This window comes from Papio anubis, chromosome 12, assembly GCF_008728515.1.
Source record: "Papio anubis isolate 15944 chromosome 12, Panubis1.0, whole genome shotgun sequence".
Lineage (NCBI taxonomy): Eukaryota > Metazoa > Chordata > Mammalia > Primates > Cercopithecidae > Papio > Papio anubis.
Window position 1 is genome coordinate 90,210,293 of NC_044987.1, and position 22,279 is coordinate 90,232,571.

Here is a 22,279-nt window from a genome sequence, read left to right on the forward strand (position 1 = left end):
CAGGTGTGGTGACTCATGCCTGTAATCCCAGCACTTTGGGAGGCCGAGCCAGGTGGATCACCTGAGGTCAGGAGTTCAAGACCAGCCTGACCAATAAGGTGAAACCCCATCTCTACTAAAAATACAAAAATTAGCTGGGCGTGGTGTCAGGTGCCTGTAGTCCCAGCTACTCAGGAGGCTGAGACAGGAGAATTGCTTGAACCCTGGAGGGGGAGGTTGCAGTGAGCCGAATCGTGCCACTGCACTCTGGCCTGCACAACAGAGTGAGACTCCATCTCAAAAAAAAAAAAAAAAAAATCGCATATGTATATTTTGTGAGATTATGGTTTTCCAAAAGATTCTTAAAGGAGTATATAAAACAAATCTGCTTGAGAACTGCTTCATGATTGTCTGTCGAAGTCTCAAATGTTGTCAATTCATTTATAAGTAATTTCATATAATTTTTGGGTGTTTCTTCAAACGTGGGTTTTGAAACCAAAATGTATAATCATCAAAGATTTATTTTAAGGATATAAGATGTCTAGTTTATACTATGACATTTCTTTCATTTGCACAATTTCGAGAAGTGTTTCTTGCCTCTGAAAAGCAGAGAGGACTATCCAAGTATAACTCCACTTAATTTGACTCCGAGGATTATAGTTTCTGAGCAGGTGACTGAAAGGAAATTTTATAAAGCAGATCCTCTATTCCCATTGTACTATTGTAATTTTGGTTTGCGGCTCAGGCCAAGAGTAGAAGAACCGAACCTCATGTCCCCATCATGTTGCTGTGGGATGGGACTGATGAGTTTTATCAGTGAGCCCTTGTGTGTAGAGCTCTGTCCCAAGTAAATAAAACCAAGCGTCTTCCTGCCCTCTAGGCACTTATCATTTAGTTGGGGAGACAAAACATGCATTCAATATATATGCGGTTTTTTTTCCAATAAGCCACACTATAAACTGGAAAAATCTAGAGAATGTATACAGCTTTCATTAGCATACAAAAATGTCCATGGTGAACAATGCTCTCGATTATGGTATGTCATACGATGAATTTATGGATCTATTGTCTGATTTGTCAATGTTCATTCTTCAAAATAGGCCCCTTGAAAAAACTGAGTTATTTTGAAGGATAAATTTTACGACTAATTTTTTTTTTCATAAACTATGCAGGATTGTTATTTAGAAGATTTGCCAAATTTAGAGTCTTTGGCGATGGAAATAATTGGCCTTCTTGTCACAGTCTTCTGTTTATAAGTAGATGAAGAATGTTTTCTTTCCTGTAAGGTAGAGAGAGGGGAAAAAAACTATATATATGTATATATATATGAACACACACACACACATTTATATACACACATAGCATATATGAAGTTCAGTAGAATTTGCTATTGAAAAAAATTATCAGAATAGGTGCATTAAAGCTTGATAGGGTTTGTAAAATTTATAGAGGCATCCCCTCAAGGCCTGATGTGAGTTATGAAATCTAATTTTGTTTTCATAGCTCTGTGATAAAATTTTATCAATGTTATAAAAGGGGTCTTTACTAAGACTGACCGGAAATCTGAACTATCTGGCCAGGCAATAAAAACACATTCCTTAGCAGCAAAGTGTCAGACAAGCAAGGTTTAACTAAAATTGATCGATAAGTCTTCCTTTTACAGTTGAGTGCATTCACTTTACTTCATAGGATAATAGTTTTTTTTTTTTAATGGTTTTTCCATTAATATCAGACATCAGTGTTAGTAAGGAACAAGAAAGACATAAAAGAGAGAGGCATGCCATCAAGAAAGAATGTTGCAATCTTTAATGGTAGGGCACTTGTGCTATGACAAAGGCTTATGTGGGTGAGGTTTGGGGATTTTTGTTACTGATTATTACAGGTTGAACTGCATTCCTCCAAAATTCACATGTCAAAATCCTAACCCCCAGCACCTCAGGATGTGATCTGATTTGGAAATAAGATCATTGCAGATGTAATTAGGTAAGATGAAGTCACACTAGAGTAGGGTGGGTCGCTAATCCAATATCACTGATGTCCTTTCAACAATGGGAAAATCTGAACCCAAGGACACAGGAAGAATGTCACATAAATATGAAGGCAGGGATCGAGGTGATGCTTCTACAACCCAAGAAATGCGAAAAGATTGCCAGCTTTTCTTAGTTTGTTCAGGTTTCTTTCATGAAATAGCTTAGACTGGGTAGCTTAGAAACAAGACAAATTTATTTCTCACAGTTCTGGAGGCTGGGAAGTCCATGATTGAGGTGTCAGCAGATTTGGTGTCTAGTGAGGGCTTGCTTCCTGGTTCATATGGTGCCTGGTTCCAATGGTGGCTTATTGCTGTGTCCTCACATAGTGGAAGAGTCATGGCAGCTCTCTTGGGCTTATTTCATAAGGGCACTAATTCCATTCATGAGGCTACTGCCCTCATGACTTAATAAGCCCCTAAGAGTCCCAGGTCTTACTACTATCACATTGAGGATTGGGTTTCAACATAGGACTTTTGGAGGGACACAGATATTCAGTCCACGGCACCAGCAAACCATCAGAAGCTAAGGAGAGTATGGCACAGATTCTTCCTCATAGCCCTCAGAAGGAATCAGTGCTGCCAACACCTTGATCTTGGACTTCTAGCCTCCAGAACTGGGAGACAATACACTTCTGTTGTTTAAGCTACCCATCTTGTGGTACTTAATTATGGCATCTACTGTGGTCTGCTATGACTTCCAAAATTCATGTTCTGTAAACTGACTCCCCAATGCAACAATGTTGGGAAGTGGGGCATTTTGAGAGGTATTTGGGTCATGAGGGACTTACCCTCATAAATGGATTAATGCTGCTATAAAAAGGGCATGTGGGAGTGGGTTTGCTTTCTCTTTTCCTTCTACCTTCTGCCCTGTGGGGAAGCAGTAAGAAGACCCTCACCAGACACCAGTGCCTTGATTGTGATCTTGGGCTTCCCAGCCTCCAGAACTGTGAGAAATAGACTTCTGTTCTCACACTTTGGGTTGGGCATCCAAATGTAGCTTACCTTGCCTAACTCAGTTGTCATCAGGAAAGTCATCCAAATAAGCAGCAACTAAACCATAAAAACGATCACTTCAAGGCATCTAATGAACTCATTTTCAGAATTACCAAGACCACATCTAACATTTCTGTTGCACTGAAAACTTACAAGGGGTTTCTAGGGAACCTAAATGGAAAACGCAGGCTTTGAGGTTAGGTAGATTTGGGTGTAAATCCCAGTTCTGCCACTTACTGGCTGGTGCCTTTGGCAAAGATATTTCACTTCTTCAAAGCCCAGCTTTCTCATCTGTAAAATGTAAAAGTAGTAGAAGAAATATCTACTTCATAGGGTGGTTGTGAATACTGAATGAGACAGACAACATTTATGTAAAAGTCCAATATGGTGCCTGGTACAGGTAGACACTCTAAAAATGTTAGTGTCCTTCTCTTTCTGTGTTGATGATCTCATTTGAGTCTTATAACAAGCAACTTCCCCAAGACTGCAGGAAGGTAAGACTCAAGCCAGGGCTTTGTCTCCAAGTCCAGGAATCTTTCCCTGGAAGGAGCCACCTCCAGGCCTTGGCTACCACAAAGTCATGCTATGACCTCCCTCTGTTGCTCTGGTGAGATTTAAATTGGGCTTCTGAAGGTGAAGGTGACCCCGTATGCAGATCCTGGTGAGCACCTGTAGAAAGGACCTACTAAGCAGATGAACTTCCAGGAATCAGCTGGAAGAGAGAGAGAGAAAAAAATAAAATCATATCTTCCTAATCATATCTTATCACTGAATTAGAATCAGACTTTTAAAGCTGGATGTAACTTGAGAGGAATCTGCTCTTTTCATTTTCTAGAAGAGGATGTAGCAGCTTATATGGTCCCTTGGCCAGTCAGCATCAAGTTGGATGATCTCATGAATCCCAGTCCAATGTTCCTTCCATTCTAATTAGTGTCCTGAATACCCACAATGTCAGCTCAAGAATGGAAGAACCAGAGTAGATCCAAAAATACGTAAAATAGTCTCAGAATAAGCCTTCGTCATTGAAGAGAAATGTGGCTTTAGTGGAATCAAGATGCTTCCTAACTCTGATTCTTACACCAAGACAAGGCGAAGATGGATTTCAAAATGGTGCTGTAACTGCAATGTAATAGAAGGGGAGGGGTGCATCAGTGCTCTCTCATACCTGCCTTTTTTTTTTTTTGGATATGGAGTCTCATTCTGTTGCCCAGGCTGAAGTGTAGTGGCGTGATCTCAGCTCACTGCAGCCTCCGCCTCCTGGGTTCCAGCGATTCTCCTGCCTCAGCCTCCCAAGTAGCTGGGATTACAAGTGCCCACCACCACACCCAGCTAATTTTTGTATTTTTAGTAGATATGGGGTTTCACCATGTTGGCCAGGCTGGTCTTAAACTCCTGACCTCAGGTGATTTGCCCACCTTGGCCTCCCAAAGTGCCAGGATTATAGCATGAGCCACCAGGCCCAGCCCATACCTCCTCTTTAGAAAGGGTGAAGTTTGCTCATCTGGGCCTGTAGCACCCAGGAGCTCCTGAAAGAGCTCATGGCAGTTTCAGAGTAGACAGAGGATGTGAGAAGCAGTGACTCTTGTTTGGAAATCTTCTAAATTGGCTGACTCCCATTTACATGCTGTTTCTGGCAGCAGAGATCAGTCTGGGTCACCTCTATGCCACTGAGTAAATATGCTCAAAATTATTACTATTTCAGACAAATGTTTAACTGTTCTCAGATTATCTATGACACCCTAGGCCAAAGTCACAGCAATCTAACCTGGGAGTGAGTTTACTTTACTTTGTGATTTATGGAATGAGAATTCTGGGTGCTCTGTGGGACTAATTTAATACGAAACATTCAGATGTCTGTCTTATAATGCCATTCATCTTTCCTTAGCCTGCCTGCACCAGGGAGCATGTGGTTCAGAGAGCAGCCTCTCCCTTCTCAGCTACAAATCATCATGCTTGTGAAAGGGGGTGACAAGTCTTCCCTTCTAAGCCAGTCTGCCTGCAACCAAGGGTCTGTCTGGGCTCTGATGGAAGAAAAGTGTTTTCCACTCTAACAGGCTGTTGGAGTGTTTTGAAAGTACAGTTGGCAAAGTAGGATTCCTAGTCAACATTGCTTTGGTTTGCCTTTTGGTGAAGGGAATTTAGTCAGTCTATACTGTCTTATCAACGATTGTAGATTTGTTTTATAAGAAAGCAATGTGATGTTCTATGGATTGACATAATGCATGTGAGAAGAAAGTTCTACAAAAATCTAAACTCTCATTCAGTGTAGTACTTATATTTGAAAAGCAGATATTTCAATGCATGGCTAAAAAGGAACAAAAATAAAACTTTTTAAACCAACAAGTGACCCTAAATCTCGCATTCATCCAACAAATATTCATGAACGCCTGCTATGTAGTAAGGGCTATTCAGGTACTGGAGACACAATTCTGAACATTCTGCTTTCAAGGAGTTTGCAGACCAGTGAGAGAAAGGTCGTGTTCACAGTGGTAAGTCCTACAGGTGTGAGCAACAGGTACAGGGGGAGCACATGGAAGAAAGTTCCCCACACAGTCATATTAAATGACATGCGAAAGCTGCAGGAAGAAAATGTTCAAAATCATGGAAGTAAGAGAGAATATACAATCTCGGGGAATGGGGGAAAGTTTAGAATGGGTGGAGTGGAGAACTCTGTGAGCAAAGGGCTGAGAACCCAGACTACAGAGCCAGGGGAGCTCCAGATTCCAAAGGCCTTTGGGCACATGGGAAGGAGTTTGAACTTCATTTTGATGGCAACAGGGGCCACTTAAGCTCTTTAAGTGAGGAAGTGACATGATATGATTCTTATTCTAGAAAGATCATTCTGGCTACAACTTTGACAAAGAATTCAATAGAAGCAAGGCTCTGGGGGGTGGTGTGCAATGACTAGTTGGAAAATTATCTCAGTGAGTGATGGCAGTGGTCTGAAGTCAGATAGGGTAAGTAAGCAACTTTGAAGTATTTACAAAATCCTATAAATGAATCCCAGTTTACTCATATTAACAGTTGTATGCTTGTGCAAATGAAAATCAACCTCTGCCGTCAAGTCATTTCCTGAGCGAGGTAGAGTCCTATTGACCCTGGTATGTGCTGCTGCTGCAGTGCCCCTATTGCTGGTGAAAACTCCCTGAGAAGTCTCTTGAAGACATAGCTTCGGTTAAATGTATAGATATGGCCCATATCAACCTTCCCATGGGAGCTAGGTGTTATCTAATGGATAACACTGCTCCATGGGTGTCCTAGAGAATAACAAGGATTTACAACTCAAAACACAGCAGACCACTGTCACACTCAGTGAACAGAACTCATATTTTAACATTAGGAAAGCTGTTAGCAAGTCTGGCCTTTGAGAGTGGGGTAGGAGGACAGAGCGTAATAAAAATAAAAATTCACAATAGGATTTATCCTATCAAAATGACTACATTAAACGAGAGGCAAGGAAAGGTCTGATAAAAAGGGTTTGACATTGGGATTGATTTGAAAAAATTTCCTGAATGCCAATCAGAGAGTGTCTTGAGTTTTACCAATCTCTGCAACATCCACTTCTTTAGACAGACTTGATTATGTTCAGAAGTGTTACTTAAGATCTCAAATGGTATTAATCCTGATACTGTCATCAAAGTCATAGATTCTAACCTCAATTTTGTGTCAGCTGCTTAGAAAATAACATCAAGGTCACCCCACCAAAGTCAGTTTTAAGTGTATACCCAAGGGCAGGCCTCTCACTGACTGATTAGGAATAGTGACAGCCTAGCTGATCCTATTGCTAATTTCTTCCTCAGTGGTGAAGGGAGAAAAGAACCATAACAATGGCAGAAATACATGTCTATGCTAACAATGCCATGTTCACAGCTTCTAAGGAGAGATCAGTCCACACTGTTCCTTATGTAGGGAAACTGTGCTTTGCGTCATGTGTCCCTGACATCCTAATCTAAAGGAATGTGTAAAAGCCATCCATTCAATCTTCTGTTAGAAGACACAAAGAAAGTAGTTCAGATGGTACAGTGACCCTGAAGCCAAAATAAATATAAAGAGAAGGCAGGAAAAAATATAAACAGAAGCCATGAAGCAACAGAAGCCATGAGTAGGCAGGTGCCATATCTTAGTGTACAACAGAAGAGCCCTCGGAGAAGTAGAAAGTTCACCTGAGGACCAAGAAGCACAGAGAAACAGGGAAGTCAAGAGCAGGAATGGCAGACTACTGGGGTGGCCACTGGGACCCAGACAGGCATGCGTCTTGAACAGAGGCCACTGTGAAGCCTGTTTGCTGGGCTTTCCTGTGCTTTCTCACTTCCTTGTTAATCCTCCCAACAAAGCTCCATCACCAGAGGTAAACTGAGTGAGTGTCTGTAACTTGAACAAGCCTAACTTAATACACAGTGTCTAGTCCAACATTCACATTTGTTCTCTTTACTGGCTTCCCACTGCACTATCTATCTACCTATCTCTCTCTCTCTCTTTTTATATAGCACTTATATTATTCCAGCTTGATATATATATATCAAGCACTGATATTATTTCTGTGACCTTTAAAATAGCAAGATTTTATCAGCACTGAAGGCAGTTTAATTAATTGGAGAGCTTCAGCACCTCAAACCCAATATTGCCTCCAATATCTGGGTCCTAGTTATAATCTCTGGGTGGTTAGTTCTGACTCAATAATATTTCCATCATTTCTTAAGGGAATTATGGTGATAAAACATGAATACACTTAGTGTATTGAGTATACTCAGTGTATTAAGTACACTTAGACACACACACACATATATATACATACACACATACATATATATACACACACACACACACACACACACACATAGATTGCAGTGGGAAGCCAGTAAAGAGAACTAATGTGAATGTTGGACTAGACATTGCTTATTACATTAAGCTTGTTCAAGTTATATATATATAAAGTACACTTTTATATATATATAATCTCCCAACTCCTTAGCACTACCTACAAAGCCCTCACAATCAAGCCCATGCATGCCCCTTCAAGTTCATCTTGTGCCTGTTACTCCAACATTCTAGGACTATCCAAGCAGTCACAACTATTACATTCACCTTTGCATGCCCAGCAACTAGAACAGTCCTAGTGTTTTGTGTGTGTGTGTGTGTGTGTGAGAATTAGTTCTTTTAAGAAAAGTAGCCGTGAAGTACTTGAAATACAGCTAGTCTGAATGGAGATGTGCTGTAAGTATAAAATATACACAGGATATGGAGACCTTAGAACAATAACAAACAAGGAAATATGCCTCAATAATTTTACATTGATGATATGTTGAAATGCTAATACTTTGGATATATTGAGTTGAATAAAATATAGTATGAAAATGTCTTTCACACATTTATTTTAACTTTTCTAAAAATGTAGCTACTAGAAAATTTCAAATTACTCACGTGGCTCCTGTGATCTTTCTGTTAGACAGTGGCTACTTTAGACCTTCCTTTGGTAGCTTGAGCATGCCACGCTCTTTCCTGATTCTCACCTCTGCCTGTTCCTTATCACAACCCTCACTCTGCTTCTTTTCATTTGGAATGGCTGATTCATTCTTGTCTTTTAGCTCAACTGTCACTTCCTTATATAAGGCTTTAAACATGCCATTCATTAAGTATGTCACCCCTACCTCCCCTCCAGTTATTCCTAACTGAACTTGGTTTCTTTCATAAGACTTAACACAATGTGTAACTATTTATTACACATAATTATTTTATGTGGGTATTTAACTTCTAAATGCCTCTCCTCCCCAACACACAGCATGAGCCCCACAGGGACAGGGATCACATCTGTCACATTTACCTTTGCATGACCAGCACCTAGAACAGTGAGTGCCTGAATATATATATACACATATATTTATATATATATATCTATATACACACATGCATATACCATGTATATACCAGCTGATCTCTCTCTCTCTCTCTCTCTCTCTCTCTCTCTCTCTCTTTTTCTCTCCTGCATATATATACACACACAGTTTTAACATTGGGAAAGCTGCTGGCCGGGCTGGCTTAGAGAGTGGAGTAGTAGAAGAGAGAGTAATAAAAATCAAAATCCACAGTGGGACTTACCCTATCAAAATGACTAAACAAGAGGCAAGGAAAAATTTAAACTTTTATATTTGTATATAAAAATGTACAAATATATAAAAATGTGTGCGTGTGTGCAGAGAGAGAGAAGAGAGAGAGAGAGAGAGGGAGAAACAAACTGGTATATACATGAATTAGGTGTTAGAAAAACTAATTGTCTTTGTATTCTCTGTTTTCCAAGGGAAGTGTCTGTCTCTCAAGCTATATGGATTTCATCGATGTGGCAAGAGAACTACCTTGAAAATTCATTTTTCTAAGATAATTTGTTACTGAACTGAAATAATATCTTGTGGATTTTCACACTCTTGGGTGAGCCTGCCAGGGATGCAGGTGCTCAGACTTCCATGTTGACTAGACTTAGGGCAAACAGAAAAGAGAGGTTCAAGTAACTCCTTCACAGGAGAAAGAGCAATGATGGAAAATAGAAATCCTGTCCTTGTTCCAAAGCTCTCCTTTGTACATATAAAAATGTATAAGAAAACTCCAGGAAGCTGGTTATTTTCCCCACCCTCAAAAGTACTCTGCTCCATGATATATGTACTACAGCACTGATATTCTTCCTGTGACCTTTAAAATAGCAAGATTTTATCAGCATCGAAGGCAGCTTAATGGACATGGGAAACTTCAGCACCTGAAACTCACTTGTTTAGCCTTCCAATGTCTGGGTCCTAGTTAAAATCTCTGGGTGGTTATTTCTGACTCAAGAACATTTCCATCATTTCTTAAGGGAACCGTGATGAGGAAACATGAGGCTATTTAGACTCAAACACTCACATACAAAGCAAATGTTTCATTGTCTTCATAGCCCCTGAATACAGACTTTGTTCTTTAAACTGGTACTTATCACTTGGGCCATGCCCTGTTTATAATAAACAGCGCTGTCCCTGGCAGGCCCAAAACTCTTGGCAAAGTTTTTTACACTGTGCTCAAGCTTCTTCCCAGGTGCTTGGTAAAATGCAGATTCCTTATACCACCTCAGGCATAGAGATTATAACCAGTGCTGGGACCAAGCCTGGAAATCTGTATTTTATCTAGCACACCAGGTGTTTCTTGTGCACACTCAAATTTGAGAATCATATTAAGGAAGTGTCTCTTGCCAATACACAGATCGTTCCAGGAAACAGTTTTTACTTTTTAAATGAAAGATGGGATTCAAAGACTCTTAGAGGAGAAAGGCCAGGAAGACGGGAAAAGGCCAAGAGGCAGGGAGGAAGAGGGAGGAGGGAAGAGGGAGAAAAAGTAATGGAAATGAGGCCAATATAATCAGATTTTAGGTTTTTAGAGGCAGTAACCTAGGAGCCCTGGGAAGTTCTCTCCTCTCCTCCACCATAGTCGCTGGTGTAAAGGACACTGCCCTTCAGGAAATTTCCTTTAAAACACAGCTTCCAGTGGTGGCACCAGAGATGACCACCCAGCTGCCTCAGTTGGTCTGACAGAGCTGACATTCCTGAGTATGTGCACCTGAGCTAAAACGCTAATAACAGTTTCCAATATTGAAATTACTGCTCTAGGACTGACAAGCTAGGACCTGATAGGTCCAACAGCTCTACTGAAGCTTGTATCTGCCTGCAAGCCCACAGAGGGATACCACAGACAGTGAGCAATAGCACATCCAATTCAGAATCACCATTTTACTTGCCATAGATATAGAATTTCTCATCACCTTTCTTCTTCTCTCCTTCAACCCAGTTGCATCATGGGCATATACATTTCCTCTGTCATATATTTCTGTTTATACATTTGGTACAGGGTGACAGCCTATGGATAGTAGTTTCATAATCCAGACTCATCGAATTAGAAAATGCTATAGCTGGCAGCAGGTACCCACTGCATATCTACAGTTGCACAGTCCATTTACTTTCATCAGCTTTCTCCCGAGTGGTCTTTGTTGATCTTGCTTTATAGTTGCTTATGGCCACTCAGCCCCAAACCATACCATTTATGCAGAATTCTAATTTATTGTGTTGAGAACAAACCTGTTACTCTTTCTTTCTACTTACTTGGCCTCATGGAGGGGACACGGGGTTGAGATATGTTCAAAGCCAGGAGGGAACCAGAACCAGTGGTTCAATAGAAACAACTGAGAATCACCACTGAGTCTAAATTTCCCATAACTGGGGACATTTGCATCTGATTTTGTGATGTACTAGAATAATGCAGATTTGTGTGTTTTGATCATTCGCTTCCAAATGATGCAAAAAAAAAAACTGCTGCCATGGTGAATCACGAATCTCTCAATGGCAGTCAGCACCCCTGGGCTATTATTGAAGGTTAGCTCACAAATGCTGCAACAGCCAGGAGCCACAATTGCTAAGTGAGTCTCTGACAAAAGAATACATTTATATTTATCCTTCTGCTGTCATTTGATCGTTGCTTTGTTTTTTTAATTAGAAAAACAATATTTAGTTATGATAAACAATCAAGGAAAAAAAACAGAGATTTAGGGTTATTGCCCTTCAAAGCTACCTTTGCATTTTGAATCATTACTAATATATCCTGTTTTACAAAGCTGACATAAGCATCCAGATAAAATGCTTCTTATTTATAAATACTGTTAGTTATTCTCAGAAAGACTGCCAGACTTTCAGGCATATTGCTTTTAGTTTACTTGCTTAGAAACATGCAACTTTACCCTAACACTTAATCAGGCCACAAAAGCTAGAGAGGTGGGCAGAAAAATGCAGTTCTCCTGAGGAAAATCCCAAATGCTTCTACACTGTTGATTAACATCTGGATCACCTTAAGGGTGTTTGTGAACCAGCAGGAAATAAATTTTTGGAGAAGGCCATGGACTTAGGGATGGTTGCTTTAGTATTTAATAATAAATCGTTTTCAGTTGATAGAAAAATACTGAAATCTGACTTATATATATGAGGCTGATTCAAATTTGATAAACATGTTCCCAAAGGAAATTACTGCATTTATTAAAACCCTAGAATGGCTGAACAGAATTGCAATGGTCTTATCCTACAGTCCTTGCTGAAGGTAGAGAAAATGCTCCACAGTCCACCTTTCAGCCAACCAAAGAGGAAGGTCAAGAGTAAGGAAAGAGCAGGGCTGTTTTTAGTCTAAGCTAAAAGTGGCTATGAACTACCAAGATACCCAGGGCTAGCTGTCGTCTACAAAGTAAGTGTTGCTGCCTTGCTGGTAAAATGTGATGTGTTGATGACTGTTACATTACATCTAAAATCCCATTTACTAGTAATAGAAAAGCTCAGTTAAGACTTTTGCCTTATGTCTCCTGGTGCTTGATACAGCGTTGTGTGATATTACCAATTTTCGCTTCAGGCGTATTCACATGCAACAGTGATGACTTCACGAGAATTTGCACATTTGATCCAGGGTGGAATTATGCCATTTTCATAGCAAATCAACTTTTCCCTGGCAGAAAGGGATAAGTACTTTTGCACCTAGAGAGATGTCTTCGTTTTCAAGGAATGAAAAAAAAAAAATTGTCGATAGAGGCATTGTGATTGAGTCATTCTAGGGAGAGGCCCAACTGGCAAGAGTCCTCTTGGCTCCCTTTCCAATGGGGAGCAAGTTTTTTAACCCTTCTTGTTTTGACTTTCTTGCAAGAAAGAAAGAAAGAGAGAAAGAGAGAAAGGGAGAGAGAGGAAGGGAGGGAGGAAAGAAGGAAGGAAGGAAGGAAGGAAGGAAGGAAGGAAGGAAGGAAGGAAGGAAGGAAGGAAGGGCGGGCAAAACCAAAGTCACATGCAATTTTTTTCTCCTATATGGCACACAGCTTCATTGGAATACCTTCACATCTCTAACATCACACAACACATAGAGAAAATGTCTGTAAAAGGGCAAATTGCTGTTGATGTAACATGTGAAATTTCACCTCAATGTGCTTTGCTTTTAGTGGTGTCAGAGGCAGCAGGAATTTATTCATGCAGCCCTACTGATTTGCAGACTGGGAGTAAACACTAGGCGTTTTGCAGCGATTTCCAAGAGCCCCCTTCAGTAGAAATGATATACTGCCTTCCTGCATCACATTAAAGTGGAGGATTGAGAAGTGAGCCCAGCTGAGCCATTCTGTACACACCTAGCCAGAGTGCAATTTATATTCATATAGAGTTGTGAGTGGTTTTCAGAGGAAGACAGGGAAGAAGAGCATTTCTCTGGAAATTTTTCACCAAAAGCAGAAACTAAACTCTGATTTGTCACTGCCATTTTTTTTTTAATGGTTCTTTCTTCTTGTAAATTATTCCCTTCCTGTAGGATTAATACCTAAGACTGTTAGGGATCTCCCCTGATTTCTTTTTTAAAAATAAACCTTCCATAATTTTTATTTTAAATAGTGCATATATCCTTTCCCTAAGTTTTTGTATTGAGGACAAAGTCTATGACTTTTGATCGCTGGGCATATATTGGGAATTGCCAAGCTTTACTCTCATGAAGAGAATCTAACTGTACCCCATAAAAGGTCCTGCACTGTTACTACAGGTGAAACTGATGAGAAATTGGAGAAGAAGGGATTGATTTGTGTGGCATTTGGTGGCCACCAGCCATTTGATTTGTATTCAGTATATTAAGGATTTTAATATGGAGGTTTGGAAAATATGGTGGCCAAGCCAGAAAGTATCAGGTAGGGTCAAATTTAGTGTTTAGTGGTCAGGGTCTTTTTGTATTTTCAAACATTCCATATATGGAACATATTTTCTATTTGATATATGGAATATTTGATGGAATGTTTGATTATACATAAAAAGCATTTTACATAAGCTATTTGATCCTGTGAAATTGTATTTCACTAATGACTAGTAGTTTCCTTTTTTTCTTGGAAGAAAATACACCAATGATAGTTATTTTGCTGGCATTATTTTGTCTAGTTTTGTTGTCCTTCCAGGAACAAATTTGAGGCATCAAATGTCACTTTATGTAAAATGCGGAGGGTAATAACCTTTATAAAAGATCGCATAGGGCTGAGTGCAGTGGCTTATGCCTACAATCCCAGCACTTTGTGATGTCGAGGTGGGAGGATTGCTTGAGCTCAGGAGTTCAAGACCAGCCTGGGTAACAAGGCAAAAGCCCATCTCTACAAAAAATATAAATATTAGCTGGGCATAGTGGTGCGTGACTGTAGTCCCATTTTCTTGGGAGGTTGAGATGGGAGGATCACATGAGCCCTGGGAGGTCAAGGGTGCAGTAAGCTGTGATTGTGCCATTACACTCCAGCCTGGGCGACAGAGCAAGAACCTGTCTCAGAAAAGAAAGGGGAAAACTGCATGAAAATAAAAGAGATAAATAATCATAATGTCATAACAAACATGACTATGTGCACATAGCTATACCAGCAAAATATAGCAGAAAATCCGATGGTTCTGATAGAAGTTAACTGTGGAGATGTGCCAGAGACAGCAGCTTTGTGGATGGTGACACCACAATGTCTGTGGCTTGAGGGCCCTCCTGCCTTTGGATTCTGACATAATTTGCTCTGATCTCCATCAGTTGTTTTAACTCTGTTAAAAAAAAAAAAAAAAAAAAAAAGAAGAAGAAGAAGTTGAGAGACAAGTCAATGTTATAGAAAAGAATTAAAAGTCCAGGATGATGAAAAACTTGAAGACCCCTCACAAATCCTTGGCTCCTACCCTGGGCTCTCTCATTACAACTTTGACTTCTTATCACATCAGTTATGTGTTAATAGTCTTTGGATTGCTAGAGAGTGGAAGTTGCTAGGGAGGACTTCTTTCCAGGTTTATTATGAAGCCTGAATTGGAAGTTAACCTAGGGCTGGTCTAAAAATTGGACCCACTGAAAAGATAGAAAGCAGCAGTGAGAACAGTGTTCAGATTTTATGGCAAATGGCATAAAACACTCTTTTAATTTCGTCAGGGGCTTGTTTTGAAAGAAGCCATTCTAATAGCTTCTGGTTTGTTTTGCAAAATCCAATTGATTCTTTTAAAAACCCAATGTGATTCTTTGATGACTTTCACATACTAAATGTTCTTTGGTATTATAATGCATAAAATAAGTTATTATAGAGTGATTTTGAAACTCCCAGACTGCTTTATTTTTTTCCTACATACTTAAGCCAGTAGGTCACAGAAAAATCATGAGTGGAATGATTAATTAATTAAATGTCCCTTAATGGATATAGGCATATAGTTGCATTTCTATCTTTTCTTTTTTAAAGCATTCTGAATATTTAGATTTCTAATAAATGATTATTACTAACTTAATTATTTCAGGAAAAAAATAAAATGGCAAGAGTAAAATAAGTTTCTAAAGAATGACTAAATCAGACTTTCTGCAATCAGAGACTTCCTGTAATTTCCTAGAACACATATAGCTCATTGGAAAGAACTGAGACAATAGGAGGAAACCACTAATCCTTTCACCATGAAGGTAACATAGGGAACCTATTGTCATAGGAAAGGAATAAACTTTCATATGATGGTAATCTATGTGTTTATAGAATTGAAGATGCAAAAATGAACATTCGTCTCCATAGCTTTATCAAAGATACACAGAGCTAACATGGAGGCAAATGATAGAAAGAGTAATATTTGCATTTCCATTTTTTTTCTCTTCCAGTCACAGTTTTTTATTGTCAACAAGTTTGTTTCTGGGAAGGCAGCCGACATCTCTCTCTGTCATTGGATACCCTTTTGGCTAGCTTGCCTGAAGCATATTTAGCTTTATTTATCACACAGGCTCAATGAATACAATACTGCAAGGAAAGTGTGGTACAGGCAACAGAAGCCCATCCCAGGAATATGAAAGACTAAGCCCAGATAATGAAGGGACTGGGAAGGTACCTCCTACTAAACACATTTGCTCACTATTTGATTGCACTCTAATTATTTCATGTGTGTTCATATTCTTACTTAGATTGAAAACTCTCAGAAGAGGAGCCTAGCTTATGTTTATTTTATAACCTACATACTTTGGGGATACAGAAAGCTATTAACTAATACTTACTGATAATAAGGACCTCATCATTGGTGTGTTCTTCTAAGTACCCATGTAGTGAGGGTCACCAAGAGCCAGGGTGATGGGTAGTGATGGGTGATGGGAACAGCAGAAAACAAAGAATAAAAGGACTGGCGCCTCATCCATAATGTAGGATGGTGCAGGGGGAATATTTGTGGCTTCCCTCAGAACAGTGCTAGGCATCCTAATAAATCCTGTCTCCCTACCTTTTGGTCTCTATTTCTATCCTTTTGTCCCTTCTGGGCAAAATGTAAAGATACAATCGCAACTGTTTTGAAGTTTTTGGTTTGCCTACATTACATATAACATAGTAATAATTTTATGGTGACTTCTTAAAAGAAAATATCTACTGTTACTAATATAGGAATGCCAGGCAATTCATTACCTAATCTTTTAGTTTCCTTTAGAGTGATAACAATGTTCTTTGGAATCTCCCAAAAATTATATCTTTGCTAATATATACCTACCTACAAAAACAGGCTTTAAATTCATCAGGGTATTTAGGATAAAGAACTAGAGTTCATTCAATAACAAATATATGTCCTTTTCAATTTCTGTCATTTATCAAAGAAAATTACCAAGGAATAGACAAGATAATAACTCTAGAAAATATTTACTTATTACTAAAGAAAAGAAACTACAAACCATATAATTACTATTAATAAAACATTACGTTTTAAATAATTTGAAAAATAGGAAATCAGTGGAGCTTCACTTTCCTCAGGGTTCATACTAGGGGAATACCTTCAAATGAGGCTCGGTATTTCTGCAAATAAGCCCCCTGGATAAGGTTCAAGATTAACTGAAATACAATTGAATTCTCCAGAGCAAATAGTGTTAACACGAGGTTCCAGGACATAAATATATAAATTTAACTTCCATAACATGGAGTAGAAATGCTTGGGGGAGGATAATTATTAAAGGTCATTGTGATGGGATATAAGCTCTTCGAAGAGAAGACCGAATGCTTTAATTCTTCAAAAACTTGATGAAAAGAAAGTATCACACATACCTTTTGGGGTTTTGAAACCATGTCCCATAGACACACAGATGACCATATCTCGCTCTATGTCGTCCCAGGACTGAATTGGCTCTCCATCGGGGGTGTACAGTGCTCTAGCTGGGTGGGTCATTTTGAGACGAGAGGAGCAGTCTTGCAGCAGCTGAGACACAGAGGAACAGCCACATTTGAATATGGAATGACACAATATGATCATGTATCAAAGAACCAACTCTTCTAAGAGAACTGTTATCCCAGTTTGATTATTTGCCCACTGATAGTTAAACATAGGTGTAGAAGGGATGGGATGAAGGGTTCCCTAAAGTGCTTAAACAATGAGGAGCTTCAGGACTCTCCAGTGAAGCTTACCTTGTAGTTCCATATTTTTTCATGGAAGAAAACTACTCGCTATTTAAGAAATTCCTAAATATGATAAAAACTGGATTGAAAATCTAGACTTCTCAAAATAGCTAAAAACAATTTTTTTAATGACCAAGGAACTAGAATATCAAAAGGTGAGGAGACCCAGGCTCTGGCCTCTTTGTTACTTCAGACAGGTAACTTTGCTTCAAAAGAGTCTCCTCAATGATAAAATGAAAATTTTGGTCTAAGACTTCACTGGCTCTATGATACTATGATTAAAAAGTCTTTTGTTTTCAACTGACACATTTTAAAGCTTCCTAGAGAGGCCTTATTAAACTTCTCTCAATTTGTCTTGAATACTTACTCATAAAAACACATGTAGAGATACAGTGTCAATGGTACTAGAAAGATTAGTCAACATGCTGCCAGACCCTTGAGGACAATTCCATTAAAATGTGAATAAAACTTTAAGACAAAATAATAAAAGCAAGCAGGAAGAAAGTGAGAGGTTTCTACACACCTGCCTGTATGGCTTTCACCTATTAGAGGGCCAAAACCTGTTCCCCCAAAATGCAGGTGCCAAGTTCACATCATCCCTCCAAATGACCATCAATACTTCTGTTTATAGATCTGTTTAGAGGCTATAACTCACAACAAGGCAGAATGGCAGGGGTTGGGGCCGGGCATGTTATGACGCCTTGCATCTGGCAACTGCATCAGTAATATGAGCCAAGACAAGAAGAGTGATGGAGTGATGAAATTCAAAAAGTGCAGCTTTTCACCCAGTATTTTGAGTAAGGGACAAATGGATTGAATTTAATAATAATTGAAATTATCCAAAAATATATTCCCCTCTATAGAATAGGATAGTCAGAGAGGACCAACAGGAGAGTAGTCTTAAATGCAGCCTTACTCCTGCCAAATACCATGCCGTCAGAAGCAATTTGATTAAATACTCTGCATACAAACCAATCCTTCAACTTAAGTGTTGAGGGAGGATTCTGACAGCTCCCAAGCAGATGTCTGGGGTGACCAAAGAGAACTAACCTATTCTGTTATCAAAAGATCTCTGCTTGTACAAGGAAATATAAATAGAAAAATCAACAATAGCAACAATGTAAAGCTTATGAAAATACTGTACAACATAAAAAAGGGTACATTGTACTCAAGGTGAAAATTTTGAAAAAAATTTACAGCAGCAGTACATTTTCAAAATATCTGTGTTGTGTTCCCCCCAAATTCAAAAAATATGACTTCCATAAATATACACACAGATACACACAGAAATGAGACAACCATAGCTTAAAGGAAAGGAGTATTGCTGAGATACAGGAGAGATGCTGAGGCTGCTGATAACAGTAACATTGACTAAAACATACTGACACATTTCTAGGGACTGTGTATTTTTCTTTTTTCTTTTTCTTTTTCTTTTTCTTTCTTTTTTTTTTTTTTTCGAGACGGAGTCTCGCTCTGTCGCCCAGGCTGGAGTGCAGTGGCCGGATCTCAGCTCACAGCAAGCTCTGCCTCGCGGGTTCACGCCATCCTCCCGCCTCAGCCTCCTGAGTAACTGGGACTACAGGAGTCCGCCACCTCGCCCGGCTAGTTTTTTGTATTTTTTAGTACAGACGGGGTTTCACCGGGTTAGCCAGGATGGTCTCGATCTCCTGACCTCGTGATCCACCCGTCTCGGCCTCCCAAAGTGCTGGGATTACAGGCTTGAGCCACCGCGCCCAGCCTGGGACTGTGTATTTTTCTAAAAGTTCTCAAAAACAATCTAATTTTGTTTTGTGGAAATAATTATTGTCCCCCTTTTGTTGATGAGAAAAATGGAGAACAAAGAGGTTAAATATAATAACCAAAGTTGTATAGCTGCTAGTGAGAGAAGAAATAGGGTTTCAAGTGAGGATGGAGAGAGAGCTGAATGACAAGAGGAGAGAAGGTAAGAAAGAAAAAAGACTCAATATTACAGAAATTTAAATCAGTATTAGGGCAGACTAGGTGGAGAAGATCTCACAGGATACGGAGAAAGGAAAAGAGATAAAGTATATGAGAGAAAAAAATATTTAGAATGTCAAGACATTAGATATTATACCTATACATTATTGACATTACTGGAGAAGAATCTAGAATACATTAACCTTAAGCAGTTATCAAAAAATAGAAGAAAACTTTCCTGTTCCAAATAAAGATCCATGTCTTCAGATAAAGTAGGCTGACCTAGGATAAGGCAAAGTTTATGAACAATATTGTTTCTGTAATCAGTTCCTTCCAGTGGGTTCTTGGTCTCGCTGACTTCAAGAATGAAGCTGTGGACCCTCACGGTGTGTGTTACAGTTCTTAAAGATGGTGTGTCTGGAGTTCATTCCTTCAGATGTTCAGATGTGTCCGGAGTTTCTTCCTTCTGGTGGTCTTGCTGACTTCAGGAGTGAAGCCGCAGACCTTTGCAATGAGTGTTACATATCTTAAAGGTGGCACGTCAGGAGTTGTTTGTTCCTCTTGCTGGGTCGTGGTCTGGCTGACTTCGGGAGTGAAGCTGCAGACCTCCACAGTGAGTGTTATAGCTCATAAAGGTAATGCAGCCCCAAAGAATGACCAACAGCAAGATTTACTGTGAAGAGCAAAAGAACAAAGCTTCCACAGTGTGGAAGGAGATCCCAGTGGGTTGCCGCTGCTGGCTGGGGTGACCAGCTTTTTTTCCCTTATTTGGCCCCACCCACCTCCTGCTGATTGGTCCATTTTATAGAATGCTGATTGGTCCGTTTTTACAGAGTGCTGATTGGTGCACTTATAAACCTTTAGCTAGACACAGAGCGCTGATTGGTGCGTTTTTACAGAGTGCTGATTGGTGCATTTACAATCTTTTAGCTAGACACGGCGTTGATTGGTGCATTTACAATCCTTTAGACACAGAGTGCTGATTGGTGCATTTTTACAGAGTGCTGATTGGTGCATTTACAAACCTTTAGCTAGACACAGAGCACTGATTGGTGCATTTACAATCCTTTAGCTAGACAGAAAAGTTCTCCAAGTCCCCACTTGACCCAGGAAGTCGAGCTGGCTTCACCTCTCAATATGACTAAAATTTAAATGTTACAGAGCAAAAAGTATGGATTTCAAGCATGGGAGAAAAATTCAGTTATATTTACACTTTGTTTTCTGTAACACTGAATACCAAAGAAAGTGAAGCAAAATCTACGAAGTTATGAAGTTTTTAGGGGAAAAGATTTTAACATAAGAATTCTATATCCAGCCAAGTTACAATTTATGATTAAAAGAAACAAATGATGTCATCCTGTAAACAAAAGCTCAGAAGACATATCACACACAAATATTTCAGATTATTAAGAAATGAATCAAATTTCTTGACTATGGGAAAGTCATAATATAAAATGACTAATGTTAAGCATTAAGACTATCAGAACATGATACACCTCCTACAAAAGTAATCAGAAAATAAATGAATTAAAACTTTTAAAATAAATCTTCATAGAGAAAAAAAAAAATGTGAAACGACCAAAAAAGGCAGTGGGCAGGAAAAAGAAAACCAAAGTATTCTTTCTCATCTTTTTTTTTTTTTTTTTCTGAGACAGGGTCTCACTCTGTCTCCTAGGCTGGAGTGCAGTGGCATGATCGGGGTTTGCAATGAAGCCTTGACTTCCCTAGGCTCAGGTGATCCTTCCACCTCAGTCTCCCGAGTATCTGGGACTACAGGCGTGCACCACCACGTCCAGCTAATTTTTGTTTTTGTAGAGACAGGGTTTCACAATGTTACTGAGGCTGGTCTCAAACTCTTGGGTTCAATCAATCCTCCCACCTCAGCCTCCCACAGTGTTGAGATTACAGGCATGGGCCAATACACTCGGCCTTCTTTCTTATCATTCATGCAGACAAAAGATGTTGCTTTCTTCTTTTGTGGTTGTTAAGAATTTTTTTAAATGATTATAAGCAATGCAATAAAACATAAAATCAGATTAAGAGAAACAGTTATTTTAAAGGAGTAAGCAAAATCACCATCATGTGAATTTAATATGACTTCATTCTTAGAAAACTTACGTGAATCAAATGAGAAATTAACAAAAATAAAAGCACTTAAGAAAGCGTCCAAATACAAAATAAATGTTAAAACATTAATAGTTTATCTGTTCACTGAAAATAGGCGTTTTGAAAATACAGTGGGGGAAAATCTATCCCCAAAACAAAATCAACTAGAAATAACAATTATTTAAAAATCTAAGACCCTTGTAAAAAAAAAAAAAAAAAGCCATAAAATTTTGCTGATGGACAGGAAAAAAACTTATACATAAGTCTTTTTTACGTATATTAAGTATATTTTAATATACGTAAAAAATACATAAATAAAAATACCACAGCCTAGTTGTAGAAATTGAATAATGTAGAAGGTTTACATTCTTAGGAAATTAATAGTCTAATACAACTTCAGTGAAAATCCTATAGGATGATTTTATGGTGTTGAACTGTAATTCCAAATTTCATCTTTAAAAATCAACAGGCAAGAATATTCAAGTAAAATCTGACAACGAAGTGCAACAATGGGCAACTTCTTTCAGATATTAAAATATAAATATATATAATTTAAAAAGTAATACATACTTTATATAATTTAAAAGCAGAAGCTAGTATATGTAAGATTTTAGCACAGCATTGGTATTCCAACTTAGAGGGGAGGGAAAAAAAGATTAGTCAGTGAACAGAGCTGAGAAATTTTAAGCAAACAAATAAAGCAGAGAAAATTGCTTCACTCAAATTTTACACCAGAAAAAGGAAAAAAAGGAAAAGTAAGAGAAAAATACAACTTTAAAAAAATTAGATGAAAAAGCAGGTGAATCTTTATATGACCTCAGGAT

The 22,279-nt window shown here is 38.8% G+C and overlaps 1 protein-coding gene across 1 annotated transcript in view; it reads right to left on the reverse strand.

The window, feature by feature from the left end:
* Positions 1-250: 250 nt before the first annotated feature.
* DCDC1 (doublecortin domain containing 1) overlaps positions 251-22,279 on the reverse strand; it is a 508,775-nt gene continuing 486,746 nt past the window's right edge. Inside the window, exons 40-42 of the mRNA XM_021926829.2 lie at positions 17,064-17,214; positions 14,410-14,577; positions 251-1,258 (exon numbers count right to left, since the gene is read on the reverse strand). Coding sequence (XP_021782521.2) covers positions 14,450-14,577; positions 17,064-17,214 — 279 coding nt within the window. The 3' untranslated portion in view covers positions 251-1,258; positions 14,410-14,449. The remainder of the gene's footprint in view (positions 1,259-14,409; positions 14,578-17,063; positions 17,215-22,279) is intronic.